Source organism: Mandrillus leucophaeus, unplaced genomic scaffold (genome assembly GCF_000951045.1).
Source record: "Mandrillus leucophaeus isolate KB7577 unplaced genomic scaffold, Mleu.le_1.0 Scaffold257, whole genome shotgun sequence".
In the NCBI taxonomy this organism is placed as follows: Eukaryota; Metazoa; Chordata; class Mammalia; order Primates; family Cercopithecidae; genus Mandrillus; species Mandrillus leucophaeus.
The window spans coordinates 3,030,403-3,053,596 of record NW_012102665.1 but is presented as its reverse complement, the minus strand read 5'-3'; the positions used below and the strand labels follow the sequence as shown (position 1 = coordinate 3,053,596).

Genomic DNA, 23,194 nt, shown 5'->3' with positions numbered 1-23,194 from the left:
GACAGAAAGTAGAATAGAGGTTACTAGGGATGAAGAGAGGGATTATGGGAAGATGTTTAATGGGTACAGAATTTCTTTTAGGGATGATGAAAAACTTCTGGAAATGGATAGTGATTGTTGTATGACATTGTGAATGTACTTAATGCCACTGAACTATGGAGTCAAAAATTGTTAAAACGCTAAATTTTATGTTATGTATATTTCACCAGAACTTTCAAAAAGAATTGACAAAGTTTAGAGCATTTTAAACAGAATACAAGATTTAAGCTAAAAAATTCAAGAAAAAACATTTAAAAATTATTTTAAATTAAATATCAACTTAACTTTCTCCCCCAAATCAATTAATCCTTTAATTATATTAACAACATAAAAAACCATATGATTATGTATTAGATGCAGAAAAAGCATTTGAGAAAACTGAACATTTTTCATTTAAAAAAAAAATCTCAGCAAACTGGGGATACAAGAGAATTTCCTTGACATGTCAAAGGGCATCTTTAAAATACCTAATGCTAACATCCTGTGTAATGATGAAAGACTGAATGCTTTCCCCTAAGATGGAGAATAAGACAGGCATGTCAGCTCCTACCACTTCTATTCAACACTGTACTGCAGATTCGAGCCACTGTAACCACTTTTTAAAAGGGAGTTGGGAGAAGGAAGAAAGGAAGGAAGGAAGAAAGGAAGGAAGGAAGGAAGGAAGGAAGGAAGGAAGGAAGGAAGGAAGGAAGGAAGAAAGGAAGGAAGGAAGGGAGGAAGAAACAAATGGAGGAAAATAAAAAGCATCTAGACTGAAAAGAAATACGTAAAACAGTCTTTATTTGTAGAAATAATCATCTATATGGAAAACCAAGTGAAATCAATTATAACGTTACTGACACCAGTGAGTTTTGCCACATTGCAGGATACATGATCAATATACAAAAATCAATTATAATTCTATATGTTAGAAATAAACTGCTAGGAATTGAAATTTTAAAAATAATACTATTTATAATAGCATTAAAATAAAATTCTTGGGAATATATCTGGCACACTATGCAAAATATCTGTACAATGATAACTAAAAAGTATTGTTGAGAAAAATCAAGGAAGATCTAAGAAAATACCTTATTCACGGGTTGAGAGACTCAACATTGTTAAGATGTTCATTCTTTCTCATGACGTAATGTAATTACAGCCCAAATCCAAGCAGGTATTTTGTAGAAATTGACAATTGGTTTTAAGACTCGCATGGCATGTAGATGACACAGAAATGCACAATAACTCTGAAAAAAACAAAAGAATAAATTTAGAGGAAAATACAACCCAGTTTGAAGAATTATTACAAAGCTACAAAAATTGTAACAGTGTGATTTTGGCATAAAGATAAAGAGATCAATAGAACAGAACAGAGTCCAGAAACCAGGTATACATAAAACGCGCGCGCACACACGCGCGCACACACACACACACACGCACACACTCTCACACTCTCTCTCTCTCTCTCTTATAATATGACTGGTCAAGTGACTGCTTATGAACTGTAATTGCTTGATACATGAGTCTCGCATCTCTTGGCCTTAAATCGCTACCATAACTTTGAGAAGCTGATGATACCTTTGTTTTCTGAGAACAGTTGCAGTGTGCAAGCTGACAGTTCCATAGAGATGGAACAAGTGTAGAGCCAGGGGAAAAAAAGGGATACACACAGACTTCTTAAGATTTTTTTAAAAGCTATGGAAGATGATAAACTAATGAGGCCTAAGTATACTTTTCATTATGAATGTTTATGTTGTCACATCTTTCAGTAATGTGTGTAAGTATTTAATGTGGTATTTGTTAACCAAGCAACCCATTCACTATTTACATTTACTTCAGAAATCCATGATTTAAATTTAATTCATAATTTTTGGCAACATACCTTCATCTACTTCTGCAGTTATGTTTTCTTGCACACCTGCTGCATCTGAAAAAGTCAAATATTATTAATAATGTTTCAGTTAAACAAGAGACATTATCATGTAGCCCTTTTGTAAGTCAAGGAGCATCTCTAATCTGGGTTGATCATTCCTAACTTGAAAATCTGAAATCCAAAACGCTCTACAATCTGAAACTTTTCAAGCACATGCATGATACCACAACTGGAAAGGTCCACACCTGACCTCATGTGACAGGCTGTGATGGAAACACAGTTAAAACTTTGTCACATGCAAAACATTTTTGTAAAACATTGTACAGGCCAGATGTGATGGCTCACGCCTGTAATCCCAGCACTTTGGGAAGCTGAGGCGAGTGGATCACCTGAGGTCAGGAGTTCGAGACGAGCCTGGCCAACATGGTGTAACTGTCTCCACTAAAAATACAGAAATTAGCCTGGTGTGGCTGCACGCACTTGTAGTCCCAGTTACTTGGGAGGCTGGGGCAGGAGGATTGCTTGAACCTGGGAGGCGGAGGTTGCAGTGAGTTGAGATCATACCATTTCACTCCAGTCTGGGCGACAGATCAAGACTCTGTGCCCCACCGCACCCCCACCCCAGGCAAAAAAAAAAAAAAAAAAAGAAAATATCTTCAGGCTATGTGCATAAGGTGTATATGAAACATAAATGTATTTTGCATTTACACTTGGGTACCATCCCTAAGGTATTTCATTAGGTGTATACAAATATTCCAAAATCTGAAAAAATCCACTTTTGGTCCTCCCAAACATTTTGGACAAGGGATATTCAATCTGTCCTATGAGAAAAATAAAATTCCTTTTCAGTGTGACAGAAAATAAGAGATTGACTTATCAAACTTGAACTTACCAAAATTTTCTGAAGCTGCTCAATTTTGTTCGCTCGCTTTTTCATTCTAATTTTTAACATGGCATTTTCTATTTTAAGCCTAAAATATATATTTTAAAATAATTATTGTCAGACATAATTTTAAAAAAAATCATGTGAATTGTGAACAAACATCTGAAGGAATAATTACATAAATTCTGAGATATTTGAAAAGTAGAAAATTGAGCAACTGTTGTTATTTTTCTACCTTTGTTTTGTGGATGATGTGTAAAATTAAAAATAATGTAGAAAATTTATGCATTTCAAAACAGCTTAAAGCTGAAATTTTTCCTTGGCTTCACACAGACATACTTATTATCTTAACTGATATATTTCTCATACTACACTACTCATTTGCTTTATAAATACTCAAGATATTTTGTATGCTGCTTTAAATTGTACTTTTGCACGTGGTCTGGCATCTCCTCAGCACATCTTAGAGTCTCTGTGAGTTGATCCTGCATTTCTTGCAACTAAAACAAAGAATTAAAAACAACCTTTAGGTGTGGAAATAAGCCAAATGCCCATCAATAGGTGAATGAATGAACAAAATATGGTTATATATAAAATACTGTTTTAGACTATCACAATCTATTTTATTAAAAAATGATAATCTAGGACAAATCGACCTATTACCTGTTTTAACTAAATTTTACTGGAACGCAGCCACACCCCTTCAGTCTGCATATTGTTTATGGCTACTTTTGTGCTGTAACTGTAGTGTTGAGCTGTTGCAACAAGGATCTTATGGCTCACAAAGTCTCAAATAATACTACCTGGCCCTTTACAGAAAAGTTTACTGACCTATGCTCTACGATTAAAACACAGTATTTTTCTTTTTTAATTTATATTTTATCAAATACTCACATTTACAAAATTGGTAAAATGGGGAAATATAGGAAATTACTTTATAGTAAGCATTTATATTTTTCAATTCCAAACACCACTATATCAACTATAATTTCATTTCTTTTTTGTCTATATCCATTTACTTTTGTTATATCAAGAAAACTTGCACTTTTTTTGGGGGACGGAGTCTCACTCAGGCACCATCTTGGCTCACCGCAATCTCCACCCACCGGGTTCAAGCGATTCTCCTGCCTCAGCCTCCTGAGTAGCTGGGACTACAGGCATGCGCCACCACCATGCCCAGCTAATTTTTGTATTTTTTTTTAAGTAGAGACAGGATTTTCGCCATGTTGGCCAGGATGGTCTCAAACTCCTGACCTCAGGTGATCCACCCGCCTCAGCCTCCCAAAGTGCGTGGATTAGAGGCGTGACCCATGGCATCTGGCCCATTTTTAACATTTAAAATTAAGCATCATCTTTCCTTTCCAGGGAAACCACAAGAAAATTTTAAAATAAACAGAAAAATAATTAAAATAGACAAGATAAATTTCAGGTAAGATCCTACAGGTTCCGTTGATTCCTATTGAGTGGCAGGGCTCACGTCATCATTAGGAGACAATTTATTTAAAAGTGTCATCTTAAACTGCAGAGAGTCCATTGACCATGCCAAAGGAGAAGCCATGTTGTCAAAATGCCCACTTGACCCACCCAAACATCTCAAACCTACCCTTTGCTGACCTCCTATAACCCCATTTATAAATTTTTGTGTTTTTATTTTTTTAAACAAGAGAAAGTAGACACATACATGTTGGCAAATGCTAACTGTCCATAATTCTATGACTATGACTATAGCCCAATATAAAGTCAGAGTAAGGATTTTCATCAAAATACTAATTTATTCTGTAGAATGGCCTTTCCGTACAAGTTAACCAGAAACCATGAAATAAGTAAGCACAAATCTTTATTCACACAGAAAAGTAGAGATTAAAAAAAGAAAATTTTCTGAAACATTCCATTAGACATTATCCTCTAAATTAATCTGGCTTGTCTCCACGTGGCAATGAAAAAAATCACTAAAAATATACTGTAAAAAGAAAAAATAATTCTCTAATCTTCTGTGAGAAATGATGTGTAATTCTCAACTTTCATAAGGGGAAATACTAAAAAAAATTTGTAATTATAAAACATGGCAGAGATTGAGAAATGGGTATATTATAATCAAATTTTAACAAAATTAATTATAATGAAAATACAAAAGAAAGCTCTCCACTGAAACTAGTGTCCTGAAACACTTGATATTATTTAACCAGCTACAGAGTAACTGTTGACATGCTAAGTTTCATACATACTTGACTTCTCAGCTGGTCTAATTTCTTTTTTGAATCTCGTGTCTCATCTTCTAAATTATGGTGACATTGTGATGAAATCTCTAGCATAGCTTCTGACAGTGACTGTTTGTTCAGGGTATCCCCCACTTCTCGCTGAAGCTGTCTCATGACTACCTGGTAAGATGTTATTTTTGTTACTGATTTTACATATCACCTTATTATTAAATTTTGTTAATAGTATTTAACTCTAATGTATACATTTTGAGACATATCACCACACACATTGATTCTTCTTCTTCATGTGTACACATTCCTATTTATTTCTGAATCCAGTTAAGGATAAAGAAGGTGTTATCTTTGTGCCAAACTGGTGCTGTGTTACTCATACAACAGATTCAGTCCACTGATGAATGTGCAATGCTTAAAAACCTTCTGAGGTCTCAAAAAGAAACAGGCATGTGGGTGGGACTGGTGGTAGTGAATTTTACACTGTGCAATGTTTTCTCTCTTTTTTATAAGAAGAAGCTCAAACCAACCTCAGAGTTCCTCACATATTCAGCCACCAGCTCAAATCATTCCAATAGATTTCCATCTCAGAAGAAAAGTAACATGCCAATGGCCTCAGAGGCTCTAGGTAACCTGGCTTCCACTTCCCTCCCTGACCTCAGCTGCTGTGTCTCTCTTCCCTACTCCCACCATTCCTACCAGCCCTCATTAGTCTAACAATGAGGATCCAATGTGAAACCAATAAATCACAGACAGCTAAGCTTATCTTTGTACTGGACAACATTATATCCAAATGAGAGTCATTGAGCCTTGAAATAAAAATTATGACTATATTATGACTGAAAAATTGAAAGTAAGTTATAAATGCCAGTGGGAAGATTAAATCAAGTATGGTTTGGCTAACATTTACCACATTTTCCCCACATTATAATGTAAGAAAGATGTCTTTAAAGAACGGAATGGTTGTATCAATACATAATTTGAGACTGAATTATTTTCAGATTTAAGTCAAATTGACATGAATAAAAATAAAATTATATCAAGTAAGATACATTAAAAGCTATTGAGGAAGAATAATTATAAAATAGGAAATACACTTTAGTTCATCTGGGAAATGTGGAATTAACTGTGAAAGTAATCCAATTAATTGAATCAATTTCAAAATAACACTTTAGGTATGAATATTTCTTTATATCTGCTTTATCATAATCCTAAAATGTGGCAACATACAGACATTAAAATTATTTCAGCAGTCTAAGACTACATTATAAATATTAGTCTATATTAATATTTTGTAACTGAAATGCTTAAATTTTCCTAAGTGTCACATTGTCTTTACTCAAAGGAAAGCATCTCCTAGCTCTAACTTTTATTTGCTGGAAACAAGTTATGTTTCTAAGGTGATATAGCAGAACTGTTGATCATGTATGTATTTTGATATTCAACTTGATTCAGTGTTTAGCCATAACCAAATATACTTTAAATTTTACTTCAGAAAGTTTGAAAAATACTTATTTTTCTTGATACTTACTTCTTCTTCTTCTTTCTCTTTTTCATATTGGCATTGTCTTTCTTTTAAAAGAGTGCATTCCTTCATCAACTCCTTATTGTTCTCTTCTAGCTTTCTACACTCAGCTTGAAGTTTTTCTACAGTATCTTCACATTTGGCTCGGATATTAATTATTGTTTTTTCCTGATTGTCAGCTTTCTTGTCAGCATCATTACACTGCTGTTGATACAACAGATTTCGGCTTTGTAGTTGAAATAGTCCATCCTCTACAGATTGCTGCTTTCTCACGTATTTTTCAAAAATAGGTTGGTCATTTTGGTACATGTGCTCAATGTCCTTCAGTTGACACTGTGTTCGGCTTAGGACTTCTTGCATGTGTTCTACAGCCAATGTCTTTTCTTTGAGAGCCTCTCTTTCATAATGGAGCTCAGTTTCCAGGCCACTGGATGTACTCTCAACTTTGGAAAGTTGCTGAGAAAGAATCTGAATGTGAGAATTAATATTTTCTTGTAAATGACACCATTCATTTACTGTGCTCTGGAAAGCAAGCTGTCGGTCTCTTTTTGCTGACTGACATTGATCGTGATCATGTAGGGCAGCAGCCAGTCTACAAGGGTATGATTCCATTTCTGTTTTCAGTCTTTGTGTGCTTTGTTTTTCCTTCTCTAGCTCCAAATTGAGCACTGTATTCTCATCCATCAGAGCACTAAGCTCTTTACTGTACCGGGTTATTGTTTTTGTTAATGTTTCCTCATTCAGCTTTAGAGTCTTTTCAAGGTCTTCATTGTTTCCCTTTATAATTTCAATATCCTTGAAATATTTCTTTTCTGTTTCCTGGTTCTGATATTTAATTGTGTCTATTTCCAGCCTGAGTCTGGCAATTTCATCCCGCATCAAGTGATTTTCCTGCCACAGGTCTCTTTCTTTTTCATGAGTATGAGAACTCTAAATAAAACAAAGAAAACTTTCAACTAGCACCCAATAAAATGACATATTATGATTTCTTCTGAAACCAAGTAAGTAATAACCTGTTACATTTATACAATGAAAGAGTTGCCATCTGGATATCCAACCGGAAAAAAAAAGTTGAATCAAAACCTCAAACCTTTTAGAGCATAAATTCTCAAAAGTTCAAAAATGTATTTGAAGACAATGGATCTATAAAAGAAAAAAAAAAAAAAAAAGAAACCACTAGAAATTACTTAAGAATCTCAGAATTTTTTTTTTTTAAAAAGGCTTTTACTGAATTTCAACAAACCCAAAAACATAAATGATTAAAAACTATGATTACATTTAGAAACTGGGTTTACACACTAACATCTAACCTTTACTTTCCCTATAGTAAGAGCGTTAGCTCTGCAGATATCTGGACAGATGAAATTTTCCAAATTCCTTAAGTTTATTTTTTCTGTGAATATTTTATAGATAATTCTACTTTTCTTACATTTTTAGAGTCAGTTTTACCAATGACATGTATTGATAAATGACAGATCTGGGCATTGTACTAAGCACTTTTGTATGCATACATCAATAAATTCATTTAGTTATCACAATTCTGCAAGGAAAGGTCAAAAATAGAAGCAAGTTCCTGGATTTTTCCTAGGTCCTCTGACTCTGCTTCTAGTGCTCCTCCACCAGATCACAGTTACTTCCATGGGGTAGACATGCAAATACAATAGAAACCTTTTCTTTCAAAACACCAAAGAAGATAAAATTTATAAAGCTCTTCTTAGGAAATCCTGAGATCATATACTATTATGATAACTTTTATTTCCTTTTCACAATGTTTGAAACCATAATTAATGTGAAATAGGGAAAACTACACTGAACTATGTCACTAGGAACAAATTACTTATCAACAAAATATCACTAAGTATATATTATGGGTTATCATCGTTTTCCAAAAGTCTTTGAGCTGAAATAAAATATAATTTTGAAGCCAAGATTTATAATAAATAATTGCAGTTGTAAGTTTCATTTAAGATGAAATAAAATTTGTAGTTTGTTTTAGAACTACATCATATATATAAAGTCAAAGGGATATTCTAAGTCATATTAATAAAATAATATTAGAAATGTAAAATTTTACCAAACATTAATTTACCTCATTTGAGTTACTTCTTACAGTCTTCAGTTCCACTTCCAATGATTTGAGAGTCAGTTGAAGTTGTTTTTTCACTTCAGTTTGTGTCCTATACTGCTCTTCCATTATTTTTAACTCTTCCGTATCTTTTTCATACAACTCTTCAGCCTTTCTTCTTTTTTCTTCTTCTTCTTGTAAGATACAGCTGTAGTTAAATATACTTATCTTAAAATCCTTTAAAAACAAAACACTCATATGCTGGTTTACTATCCTAATAAAGTGCCAATGTTCTTGAATATTTTTTCTTTCTAGTTTTCATGTTAATATCTCACTTCGATATATTCCAAAGAACATATATAAATTGAAAGGTAGTAAGGAACATCCTGCTAACTGATTAGCTTCTGTTATTATTAATTCTAGTAAATATTATGGAAAAGGATGTTGAAAATTATTAGGTAAAGCTACAAGTTAAAAATTACCTTTTCTTCACACAGTAATAATTACTCCTCAGTCAGGATGAATCATTTAGAGTTAGCTAATTTAAAAAAAAGGTATTTTTTAATAAACAAGTTGATACCTTCACTAGAAATAAATTTGCATCTTCATGAAATATTGCAACTGTCCCTAAACATGATTTACATTGTAAGATAGCACCTTCAGATGTCTTCTTGCAACATATATCTCCAGATGACAATAATCCAAGACTAAGCTAAGGAATCTAAGATGTTACCCATACGTTTTATGTTTCTTTTTCTGGTAACACTTTTGACTTATTCTGTTGATTAGTATGTATTTTACAAGCAATTGTAAAATCCATTCTCAAACAAGACAAGATCTAATATTTAAACAATAAAGAATAATATCTGCCTTCCGCATAGAAGTTTGAATTAATTTAAACTCTGTAGCACAGACAGATGTTGACTAAGCTAATCAGTAATCACTTTCCATTTTACTTTTCATTCACTGCATATTAAGAGTAAAACTGGGCCAGGCGTGGTTGCTCACACTGTAATCCCAGAACTTTGGGAGGCCAAAGCCAGGTGATAACTTGCAGTCAGGAGTTTGAGACCAGTCTGGCCAAAGTGGCAAAACCTCATCTCTACTTAAAAAAAAAAAAAAAAAAATTAGAAAGGCACGGTGATGCGTGCCTGTAATCCCAGCTACTTGGGAGGCTGAGGCACAAGAATCACTTGAACCCGGAAGCAGAGGTTGCAATGAGCTGCACCGCTGCACTCCAATCTGGGTGACAGAGCAAGACTCTGTCTCAAAAGGACAAGAAAAAAAAAAAAAACAAACCGATAAAACTGGTTAATTTTAAAAATAATTATTCTGGGTGGAGTAAAGTATACATTTCATACTCAAATTATAAACTTTCTTAAAAACAACTTAGTAATATTTAATCAAAGATCTCTTTTAAAAAGCTCCTATACTCTAACCAGATAGCTCTATTTTGAAAAATTTATCCAAAGAAATAGAAATGTAGAAAACTATGGATATATAAGATGTTTCTTACAGCATTAATACAAAAAATTAAAACCCCCAATTTCAATTTATTAAATAATGAAATTTCCATAGGGTAAAATTCTATGTAGCCATTAAAATAATGATTTAAAGGAATATGCAATTAATTATTAGAGAAGTATTCACAATTAAGAACTTGTGATATTTTATCCAAAAATTTCACATTCCACAATTTTAAGTTTTCTTCCCTAGTAAACCCTAGAAGGTAAGTCAGCTATTACAAAAATTATCCTACATATCTTTAGTATAAATAGCTCAAATATTTCTTTAAAACTAGAATGTGATACCTGAAATTACAGAGCTTTTGTTTACATTCAAGATTCTGATACTCTAACTGTGATTTGGTTTCGTCTGTTTCAGATAGTTCCTTTTGTAGCATGCTAATCTTATTTTTCATTTTTTGAAATTTTACTTTAAGTTGTTCACAGTTACATTTTTTATGTTCTATTGATCTTTCACATGCAGTTATTGCATTCTTGGTTTTCGATAGGCTAACAAAATCTGTAACCGGGAGAAAACAAAATAGAGATAAAATACATGAGTAGGTTTTTAAATATAAAGGACTGTGCATTTCAACATGGCACTGATTCATACACTGAATGGATATGTATCTATTAAGTGCTTTCAATGTAGAAAATATTTTAAAAAGCTCTTCAGATAAAACAGACAACACGTCTGATCTTGTTTAGCTTAAAGTGTAGTAAAGAACACAGAAAAAAACGTGACAATTACAAATTCAGATAGATACTATAAGAATACATAGTTTTTCAGTCACGTAAGAGAATCTGACCTATACTTGGCCCAGGGAATATTTCTCTGAGGAAGAGAAGGCTACACGGAGAAATAAAAAAAGAGAAGGAAGCAGCTAAGCAAAGGAGGAAGCAAAGCACTCTGGCTAGTCTGCTGCATGTGCTGGAGTTCTGCTGCAATCTGCTTTCAGCCAAGAGGGAGCAACGGGTGCTGATTTTCCTCCTTACCTGAAACAACCAACACAGACAAAATATATTAAACAATGATTTTCAACACAGTGGACTTCAGATAATGAAGATGGTCATCACTGAAAGACAGGAAACAAATGTAGGCCTTTTTGTTGATAGAGCTTCTTTTGTTGCCAGAGCTCCCAGGCCATGATAAAGGGAGAAAATCTGACATAGATTCCCTGAGCTGGGGCAGTGACGCTAAGAATCTAGTAAAACAAAAGCAGAAAGAAATCACAGGACAGAACACTGGAGAGGATAAAGCAGCAGAGGAAACAAACCCTGGAGATCTGCAGAGGTCCCCTCTAAAGTATTTAGTGGAATAATGAAAAAAATGGATGTGTGCTAGGAAACTTCCCAAGACCTAGGGGTGGCGAGTGGTGGGGGGACACAACAGAAAAAGATTAGGAGAAACCATGCCTGGTGTTCACAAAGTGCCCAGAAGAGGGTCCATTACCCAAGAGCCAGGCCCAAAAAACTCATACTTCACAGGATGATAAATAATCCAAAAACTCTTGCCTCAGGAGTGGCAAATTACCGAGAATCTAGAAGCAAGAACAAAAAGAATTCTGTTTATAAGTAAATCACTGTACCCCAAATAAAGCTCGAGACAGTAAGTGGAGGCATGAAAGGTATTTTTAAAAAAATCAAACCACACCTGTAGAAATGCAAATTACAATGTCAGAGGTAAAAACTACAATCGAAAATAAACACAGATCACAATCATAAATTTGTTGTGATGAACCATGAGAAACCTTCAAGCAACTAATATATAAATCTCCAAATAGAAAACAACAAAGACAGAAAAGAAATTTGAAAAATAATTGGCCCAAAACATTCTAAACTTGGCAAAATCTATATTCCCACAGATCCAGGAAGGAACTGTCTGGGACAAAAAAATAAATAAAACGGTGGCTCAAGCCTGTAATCCCAGCACTTTGGGAGGCTGAGACGGGCGGATCACGAGGTCAGGAGATCAAGACCATCCTGGCTAACATGGTGAAACCCCGTCTCTACTAAAAATACAAAAAACTAGCCGGGCGAGGTGGTGGGTGCCTGTAGTCCCAGCTACTCAGGAGGCTGAGGCAGGAGAATGGCATAAACCCGAGAGGCGGAGCTTGCAGTGAGCTGAGATCCGGCCACTGCACTCCAGCCTGGACGACAGAGCGAGACTCTGTCTCAACAACAACAAAAATAAATAAATAAATAAAGTGTACCATTGTCATTTTCTTATACCATCTATGATGTGGTATAACATTACTTGAAGGTAGACTGTGATAGGTTAAAATTATATACTATAAATCCTAAATAAATCACTGAGATAGCAAACAAAGAGTTATATATAATAAACCAAAAAAGAAATACGAAATTAAATCATGGAAAATAGCTGATTAATCTAAAGGAAAGCAGAAAAAGAAGGGGAACAAATAGCAGCAAGACTGACAGCAATCAAACAGCACAATGACAGACAAACTTAACTATATTGAGTATCACATTATAAATGAAACTGGTCCATAAGCCTCAATTAAAATGCAGACTGACAAGACTCGATAAGAAAGCAATACCCAACTACATGCTGTCTATAAGAAATGTATGTTAAATGTAAACAGACAAATGGGCTGCAAGAATAGAAAAAGATACATGCTAACACTTGACAGAAGACTACTGAGAAGAAATGGTTCAATTAATATCAAAGTAGATTTCACAGCAAAACAATTTCCAGCAATAAATCAGGTCATGTCATAATGATGAAAGTTTCAGTTAATCAAGAAGATATAATAATCCTAAATGTTTATGCCCCTAATAACATAAGAAATTCAAAATACATGAGGCCAAAGTAGATAGAACTATAAAAAGAAATAGACAATTTCTAAGTAATCTGAGATTTCAATACCCTTTACTCAGGAAGTGATAGAACAAGGAGGCAGATAATTAGCAAGAATAGAGCAGACTTAAAAAACAGCATGCCTTTCAAGTACCTATGGAACACTTACCAAAACAGACAACGTTTTAGGCCATACAATAAATCTCATTAAAAAGATTAAGTAAAAAGAATGTAAGTCATACAAAGTACATATCCTGACCACAAATCAATGATATTAGAAACCAATAACAAAAATAATGCTAAGAAATACTCAAATACATGAAAACTAAGAAACACATGTCTAAAAAACCCTGGTTCAAAGAGACTATGAAAAAAAAATATTTTGAACTGAATAAAAATGAAAAAGTAACATATCGGGGTTTGTAGAATGCAGCAACAACTGCACTTAAATACACATTTTTAGCACTAAATATCAATATTATAAGAGTCTCAAATCAATAACCCTGACTTCTCCCCTAAGAAAATGGAAATAAATAAATAAATAAATAAATAAAATAAAATAAAATGAGAGAATTAAACCCACAGCAAGCAGAGGGATAAAAAACAAAACCATCTGCTGTGGTCTGAATGTTTGTGTTCCCAAAAGTTCATCTGCTGAAACCTAATCACAAGGGCGGATTTTTCGAGGTAGTGAAATCATGAGAGCCAAGCCCTCATGAATGGGATTAGTGTTCTCACACAACACACCCCAGAGAGCCCCTCCACCCCTTCTGCCATGTGAGGACACAGAGAAAAAGAACACATCTATGATCCAGGAAGGTTCCTTACCCCACAGCAAATTTGACAGCACTTTGACCTTGGACTCTGCAGACTCCAGAACTGTGAGAAATCATTTTCTACTGTTTATAAGCTACCCAGTCTATGGTACTTTGTTATACTATTGGTTTCAGGAAAAAAAGGAAGATCAGCAACACCAAACACTTTGGGAGATTGATAAATGTGAGAAATGTCTATTTACCCTGGCTGATCAGGAAGAAGAGAAGATACAAATTACTATACATGCAAATTACCATACATGCATATTACCAAGTCAAACAAGCCAACCTAAAAATGCTACTTTTTTTTTGTTTTGTTTTGAGACAGAGTCTTGCTCTGTCTCCCAGGCTGGAGTGCAAAGACATAAGCTTGGCTCACTGCAACCTCTGCCTCCCGGCTTCAAGCGATTCTCCTGCTTCAGCCTCCTGAGTAGCTGGGATTACAGGCGCCTGCCACCACACCCGGCTAATTTTTGTATTTTTAGTAGAGACAGGGTTTCGCCATGTTGGCCAGGCTGGTCTTGAACTCCTGACCTCAGGTGATCCACCCATCTTGGCCTCCCAAAAGTGCTGGGATTACAGGCGTGAGCCACCGTGTCCAGCCTTAAAATGTTACTTTCTGTATGATTCCAACTATATGACTTTCTGGAAAATGTAAAACTATGGATATAGTAAAAAGATCAGTGGCTGCCAGAGGGTGAGGGACACCAGGAAAGGATACACAGGCAGAGTACTGAGGATTTTTAGGGAGGTGAAAATGTATATGACCCGCATACGTGTCAGTGTACCTTAAGACCAAACCCATACGATGTATAGCACCAGCGTACAAGGCACACTACGGGCTGCAGGTGATTCTGATGTGCCAATGTAGGCTCATCCATTAGAGAAACTGTACCACTATGGGAGGGTTACTGATAAGGAGGGAGGCTACATATGTGTGCAGGTAGAAGGTATTTGAAAAGTCTCTGTACCTTCCTCTCCATTTCGCTGTGAACATAAAACTGGTCTAATAAATAAACTCTTTATAATAAACCAATAAAGACTTCATCATGACTTCTTTAGAAAATTGAATCCAACAGTATAATAAAAGGACAATACATCATAAACAAATGGGTTTTTTTCCCAGGACTGCAGGGTTGGCTTAACATTCAAACATCGTTGTTATCTGCCAGATTAACAATGGAAAACAGTAGATCCATAGAATCATCTCAACAGATAGAGGCATTTGATACAATTCAACACTCATTCCTGATTTTGTAAAAATGAAAAAGTCTCAGCAAAGTAAGAATCCAGGGACCTTCCTCAGCAAGATAAAGAGCATCTATGATGAACCGACACCTAACATGTATCATGGAACATATGAGTATGTTCCCCAGAAGATGAACAACAACACAGGAATGTCTACTTTTACTGCTTTTATGCAGCATTGTTGTGAAGACTCTAGCTAGCGCAGTCAGGCAAGAAAAAGAAATAAAAGTCATCCCAGTTGAAAAAATAAATAAAACTATCTTTATACACAACCATGACCACACAATAGGTTTGAGTAAACTCTAACCTGTGGACCAGCTTCTTGTCTTCGTCAACGAGCACAGCTGTGTTCATTAATGTACAGGTTGTCTATGGCTGCTCTCATACTACAGTGGCAGAGTCTATCAGCTACAACAGAGACCCCTTTTGCCACAAGTCTTTAATAAGAGGGTACTTTGAGAAAGAAAAGGTTTGACAATCTTTGGTCTATGTAGAAAATCTGATCAAATCTACCCAGAACGTACCAGAACTAATAAGTGAGTTCAGCAAGATTGGACTATACAAAATCAACATACAAAAACCAACTGTATTTCTGTATATTAGCGATAGAGTAAAATTTTAAAAATATCACTTATGACTATATCAAAAACTGAAATAAACAGCTGATAAAACATAAAAAGACCTATATACTAAAAACTACAAAATATTACTGAGAAAATTAAATATGACCTATATAAATGGAGACATACACTTTCTTCAGGAGCAGGAAGATTCATTATAGTTAAGATGTCCATTCTCCATAATCTATAAATACAACACAATCCCAACCTAATCAATCCCAACAAGCCAGGAGACTTTTTTTTTAAATTGACAAATCGATGTGGAAATGCAAAGGATCTAGTAGAGCCAAAACAGAACCAATAACAAAATCTGAAAACTGATTTTGAGAATTATTACAAATCAATAGTAATCAAAACAATGTGCCACTGGTACAGGATGAGTATCCCTTATTAAAAATGCTTGGGACCAGAAGTATTGCAGATTTTGGATTTTGGAATATTTGCATATACATAATGAGATCTCTAGGACATAGGACCTAGGTCTAAACACAAAATACACTTATTTTTCATATACACCTCATACACAAAGCCTGAAGGTAATCTTATTTTATTTTATTATTTTAATTTTTGAGACAGTCTTGCTCTGTCACCCAGTCCAGAGTGCAGTGGTGAGATCATGGCTCATTGCAACCTCTGCCTCCCAAGCTGAAGCGATTTCTTGCCTCAGCCACCTGAATAGCTGGGAATACAGTGTGCATCACCATGCTCAACTAATTTTTGTATTTTTAGTAGAGATGGGGTTTTGCCATGTTGGCCAGGATGATCTTGAACTCCTGACCAAAAGTGATCCTCCTGCCTTGGCCTCCCAAAGTTCTGGGATTACAGGCATTAGCCACCACGCCCGGCCTCTGAAAGTAATTTTAAATATTTCATAATTTTTGAATGAAACAAATTTTGCGCACATGAGCTCAGTTATGGAACTTTCCACTTGTGAGATCAGGTTGACAATGAAAACATTGTGGATTTTACAGCATTTCAGATTTGGGATTTTGAATTAGGGATGCTCAACCTATATAAAGAAAGTCAAATACAGACAGTCCCCAACTTCAGGTGGTTTAACTTATTAATTTTACAATGGGTTTAATGAAGTATTACTTAGCTTTTGACTGAAAGGGTGGATTTATCAGGAAGTAACCCTACCATAATTTGAGGAGCATTGAATTAATAGAATTCAATAGAAAGTCCACAAATAGATGACATATAGCCAACCAGTTTATTTCTGACAAAGGCAGGATGGCAATGTGGTAGAGAAAGGATAGCCATTTCCACATATAGTGCTCAAACAACTGGCTGTTCAGATCCAAAAAGTTAACTTGAATCTATACCTCATTCTATATACAAAAAAACCTCAAAATGAAACATGCATTTAAATGTAAGACCCAGAACTATAAGACCCCTAGAATGATGCACAGAATAAAATTTTTGAGAAAATTACTTGTGCTAGGCAAAATTTTCTTAGATACGACATAAAATGCAAACTCTGTAACTGAACAAGTTCTTCAAAATTTAAAACTCTTCAAAAGACACTATTAATAAAGTCAACCTACAAACTGGAAAAAATATTCTTGTAAAGCAATAGTATCCAGAACTATTAAAATTCAACAAGCAAGAAAACATCAATCTAATTTTGTAAATGGAAAAAGATTTGAAAACATAGTTCACCAAAGAGGATATACAGATGGCAAATAAAACCATAGAAAGATGTTTAACATGTTTAGTCATTAGGATCATGCACAGTAACCACATCCATGAGAATGGCTACAAATAAATACTGCAGTACTTAGTGTAAAAATGCAGCAACTGCAACCGTCCTATTCTGCTGACGACAATACAAAATGGTACACATCTTTTGGAAAACAATTTAGCAGTTTTTCTAAAAAGGGAACATAAGGCAGCAAAGGACACTTTTGTGGGTGATGGATATGATAATTGTGTTATGGTGACAGTTTCACAGGTGTATACACCTGTCAAAACTTACTAAATTGTACATCTTACATATGTGCACTTTAACATACATCAACTATATTTCACTAAAGCTAAGGATTGTGGGAGCAAACACCTGGGCGCTGGCTGTGACACAGAGAGAAACAAGGGTATGAAATGAAGTAGTATAAAGCTAGAGCATTGTCATCTTTACCTTATAGCAATGACAAGTGGCAGCTGGGTGTTAAGCAATCGGGTAACATGATCAGATGTGAATTTTAAAAATGTATATAATTATGGTTGCAGAATAGACCATGGTTTTGGAAGGTGGGGAAGTAGGGAAAAGAGTTATAAGTTTATCACAGTATTCAAGGTATGAGATAATGACAACCTGACCCTGGGTAAAGGCATATTTCTGAGATGAACATCCCTATAACACATCAGTGATCTATGGTACGGTGCTAAGCAATGTGTGCATACATTACTATAGGATAGGGAAAAAGCCTTATATTTATGGATTGGTCCTACCTTTATGCTCCATTCCATGTTGTTCAATGAATAACATAAAGTTTTTATCACTGGAATAAGGCAAGTCATCATCCTCCGAGGATGTTTCAGGTGACCAAATTATGTCATTGAGGTCATCCTTGGAATATAGATCTCTTTTAACCTATAATAAATAACACTGTTTCAAAATGTCTACCAAATATTTATGGCAAATACTAAATGTACACCAGTGGGAACTATTCATCTTTTTCTATGAGCAAAACCAAAGTACTTCTTAAAATAACTGACTTTGGTTAAAAGGGTACCTTTATGAATGGTTGCTGTTGCTTTTTGAAAGCCAATGTCTTTACAACAAAGGATTTTCTGTTTTTTAAGTGAACTTTAATAAGGAATTTTCAACAACATTCTTGACAATATACTTTCACAATACCTTGTTCTTTTCATTACAGGTTTTCCTTGCAAGCCTAAAAAAAAAAAACCAAAAAATTCCAATCAGGCAAATAGTAAATATGTAAAATACAAAGAATATCTATAACTATTTCTTAAATAAAACCTCTGTATTTGTAATTTTTCTCTCCTATTCATAAAGTTTACAGGAAATTTTTCACAGGTGATATAAAATACAATTATTTTCTACAAGGGGATAAAACTATAAATGGAAAGGGTATATTATAGGACAAATAAAATATATTACTACTAATATAAAACAATTAAGTTTAGATCAAGTTTTCTGACAGCCAAAGAAAAAGAATAAACATGTTACTTGTATTACTTCATAGAAAAAATATATACAACACACTATTTTTTTCTCTTGTTGCCCCTCCCTCCTTTTTTGTTTGTTTGTTTTGTTTTATTTTTTAAAACAGAGTCTCACTCTGTCACCCAGGCCAGTGTACAATGGCGTGATCTCGGCTCACTGCAACCTCCACCCCCAGGGTTCTAGTGATTCTCCTACCTCAGCCTCCTGAGTAGCTGGAATTACAGGCACCTGCCACCACGCCCAGCTTATGTATTTATTTATTGTTTGTATTTTTAGTAGAGACGGGGTTTCACCATGTTGGCCTGGCTGGTCTTACCACGTTGGCCTGGCTGGTCTTGAACTCCTGACCTAAGGTGATCCACCTGCCTCGGCCTCCCGAAGTGCTAGGATTACAGGCGTGAGCCACTGCATCAGGCCTTGTTGCCCTTTTATATACAAACAAGCTTTAATTGGTACTAAGACTTATGTGATAAATATTAATTATGTAACAGAAACCCTTATTTAAATGATGACATTGGTGAGCTTTTCAGGACATACTGTGCAGGTACTGTGTACTATTCTAAACACTGTACAAGTCTTTAAGTGTCTTGAATCCTCCCAACAATTCTGTGTAGTAGGTAACTTACTAGGCATTTAATACAGGAAGAAAGTAGGCAAGGAAAGGCCATATAATTTGCCCAGGCCCATAAAACTGGTCAATAGCAGACTAAGCATTCAAACCCAAGAACTCTGGCTCCAAAATACGTGTTTCAGGATACTCTATAATATGCTATAAAAGTAATATTTATTTTCAACTGTTTACAAGTAATATAAAAGCAGATGAATTCTTATTATCTATGACTACAAATAATCTCTGAATCTTGCAATTTTTTAAAGTAAGATTTTATATCTATGCAGTTTTGGAAACCTGCTTTTAGTAATCTGAAAACTTGGTTTCTCTAAAGAAATTCACCAAAAAACATTCATTCATCCTTTCAACTATTCATGTATTCGACCAACACTTACTGAGTGTACAACACATGTCAAAGAGCCTGTTGACTGGTCCAGGGAAATTTTTTTTTCTTTTTTTTTTTTTACCTTTGAACTATACAGTCCAAAAGTAACAGTCTGCAATGAATTTTTTCAGGAGTTTGCTTTTCTATTATTCATTAGAAAACCTCCCCCTCCCCACAATCTGAAAAACCATAAAGGTGACACGCCTGTTATTTCAGAATACCTTGCTAAAGCACAGCTATTCGTGATGCTACTTTCAAAGGTACTGTGATACATAAATCATCAAGGAATGTTTAAATTCTATTCAATATGACTCAAGTGTTTGTATGTTTATTATTACAGATTCTAAAAACATATGCATGTGAGTTTAACTTTTAGGTCAACATTTTTACGTACCATTATATTAAAATATTCCATTCCTGAACCAATTCTGAAAGAAAAACCTCTTCCAATAAAATGATACGTGAATAGAAATTGTAAGAGTTGATTTACTATAAATATTTAAAAAAGAATGGATCAAACTTTCCAAAGCTCACACATGCAAACAAAACTAAATTCCAAAAACACATTTCTTCTCTACTGGATTATTCCAAACAACAAACAAAAATACTCTAACAGTTTCCATTTTAAAATTGAAAATGAAACAAAAGTCTCTTGAATCTCACATTCTTCTTCTTTACTTGTCACCCATTTCTCTACTTCCTTTTGCAGTCAAAGTTCTCTCAGGAGTTGTCTGTGTTTAGCACTACAGTCAGGGTTCCATGGCAACCAGCTGAAACTCCTCGACAAGGGCACTAATCATCATCTTAATCAGTCTTCCAGCAGCACTGATACAGTTGACTATTCTCTAGATTAGGCTGTCTACACTAGTTTATTTCTAGATAAAGTAATCACTGCTAGTATTCCTTCACAGGGAGATAAGAAAATTAGAGATTTTATCCTCCTTCATCCTTAACCATTTCACTGAAACTGCTATCATTATTTTTACAGAAGACTGCCAGTCTTCTAGACTGGGTAGAAGACCAGTAAGTACACTGGCCTTCTCAAACACTAGTGTAACGACAGTTTCTTTTGAGGTGTATTTTTAAAATTTTCATTTTTCTTTACTTCCTTCATATGCAAGGGATGATCACTACTTTAAAAAATCCATTAAAAAGCCAATGTTTTCTAATAATTCTACTTACAAAGAATAAAAAAATTATTGTGAAATTCATACTCTTCTCCATCTCAATTTATTTACTAATTCAAAAACCAATTTGAACTACCAACATATCCAAAGAAATATATATTCCCAGCTTTAAATAAAAAAAGGTAATCAGCCAAGCGCAGTGGCTCATGCCTCTAATCCCAGCATTTTGGGAAGCCAAGGTGGGTGGATCATGAGCTCAGGAGTTCAAGACCAGCCTGGCCAAGATGGTGAAACCTTGACTCTACTAAAAATAAAAAAAAAAATTAGCCAGGCGTGGTGGCGGGTGCCTGTAATCCCAGCTACTTGGGAGGCTGAGGCAGGAGAATTGCTTGAATCAGAGGTTGCACTGAGCCAAGATTGCACCACTGCACTCCAGTCTAGGTGACAGAGCAAGACTCCATCTCAAAAACAAAACAAAACAAACAAAACAAAAACAGGTAACCAGGCCAGGCGTGATGGCTCACACCTGTAATCCTAGCACTTTGGGTGACCAAGGCAGGTGGATCACTTGAGGCAAGCCTGGCAAACATGGAAAAACCCTGATTCTATTAAAAATACAAAAACTAGCTGGCGTGGTTGTGCACGCTTATAATCCTTTGGAAGCTGACGCATGAGAATCACTTGAACTTGAAAGGTGGAGGTTGCAGTGAGCTGAGATAGTGCCACTGCACTCCAGCTTGGGCAACAAAACTAGACTTTGTTTCAGAAAAAAAAGCAAAACAGGTAACAGGTAATTATGACACAACGCAATATGTAAGAACTGATCTAGAAAGAATTATATCTGAGCATGAGGAAGACTTTATGGAACAGGCAAAAGACAAGAGGAGCTCACCAGGCCAAAACAAACAAACAAACAAACAAACAAACAAAAAACAAAACAAAACCAGAAACAGTAGGAGAAAATCATTCTACATAGAGAATAGAATGTGAGCACAGGGATTAGGCACGTGGCATCCAGTTGTTTCCTGGGAACTTGAAAGGTAAAGTGTAAAACACATGAAAGTAAACACTGAGGGAAGAATGCTACAATAAACTTGAATGCTACGCTAAAAGGCTGAAGCTCACTGCCTGCAAGCAATGACTCTTAGACATGGGGTCATAGTTGGATTTGTGCCATAGTTTTTAATATGTTTCACTGAATTAAGTTTTCAAAATACCATGAGCTACATACAACCTGAAAGAAACTGTGAAATTACCTTAAAGGGAGAAAACACTTTTAAAATACCTGTATGTCTTTATATATTGTTCAAATTAGCATTATTCTGATTAGATAGAATTTTGTTTGAAAATAGAATGATTTTATTAGAAACTTTTAGCATAGTATCTATTTCTAATAAGAAAAGCTGAGTGACCACAATATTGGGGTTTGCTCCCGAATTAGAAAACCATTTATATAGAGAGTACAGCTCATTAAGAAGAGCCCTAAGAATCCAAAAAGGGCATATAATTGCCAGGTAAAATTGTCAGAATGAACCCATGTCAAACTGTATTTTAAGTGAGTATTAATGTTTAAAACCATACACCAGGATAAACTCTATTCACTCATTCGGTAAACATTTATTGAGTTGCTACTTACTATATGCTAGGTCCCTTCCTAGGCAATGAAAAACACAGCGATGACAAAATCCTACTCATGAGCACCAAGTAAACAAAACAACTAACAGCAGAAGCAAAATATATAGTATGTTAGAGAGGAACAACTCAAGCAGGAAAAAGGAGTGTTTATGTGCAGGAGGGGCAAGGTGGCGAAAATATTAGGATGACTAGATAAGACCTTGCTGAGAGAGTGGCTTTTAAGGAAAGAACTGAAGAAATGGAAGGAGTAAGCAAGGAGGATATCTAACTCCATACAGAGTCAACCGCCCAGTACAGAGGGATGCAGAGTGTGTTCACAAAATAGAAAGAAGTTCCGTGTGGCTGCAGCAGAGTGGAAAGGGTAGAAAGGCAGAAGCATAAGTCAGGAAAATAGGAAGTCAGATCCTGTGGTTCCTTTGGAGTATTAGGAGAAAATCTGGCATATATTTTGAGTGAAATGGGAGGCAATTAGAAGTTTTTAACCAAAAGAGTGACATAATGTGACATGTTTTAATAGGTTCACTGGGTAAAGAATTGACGAAAAGAGGATTAAACATGGAGAAACAGAAAGACCTATTAGCAGTCTATGACACTACTCTAGATGGCCAATCAGATGACAGTGGAGTGGCTTGGACATGAAAGATGTGACTGGCTTCTGGAT

The 23,194-nt window shown here is 35.1% G+C and overlaps 1 protein-coding gene across 1 annotated transcript in view; it reads right to left on the bottom strand.

The window, feature by feature from the left end:
- Positions 1 to 4,963: 4,963 nt before the first annotated feature.
- The window catches only part of ANKRD62 (ankyrin repeat domain 62), a 57,298-nt gene continuing 39,067 nt past the window's right edge, over positions 4,964 to 23,194 (bottom strand). Inside the window, exons 10-15 of the mRNA XM_011983934.1 lie at positions 18,447 to 18,480; positions 18,038 to 18,179; positions 10,389 to 10,602; positions 8,602 to 8,785; positions 6,519 to 7,442; positions 4,964 to 5,155 (exon numbers count right to left, since the gene is read on the bottom strand). Of these exons, the coding sequence (XP_011839324.1) occupies positions 4,964 to 5,155; positions 6,519 to 7,442; positions 8,602 to 8,785; positions 10,389 to 10,602; positions 18,038 to 18,179; positions 18,447 to 18,480 (1,690 nt within the window). The remainder of the gene's footprint in view (positions 5,156 to 6,518; positions 7,443 to 8,601; positions 8,786 to 10,388; positions 10,603 to 18,037; positions 18,180 to 18,446; positions 18,481 to 23,194) is intronic.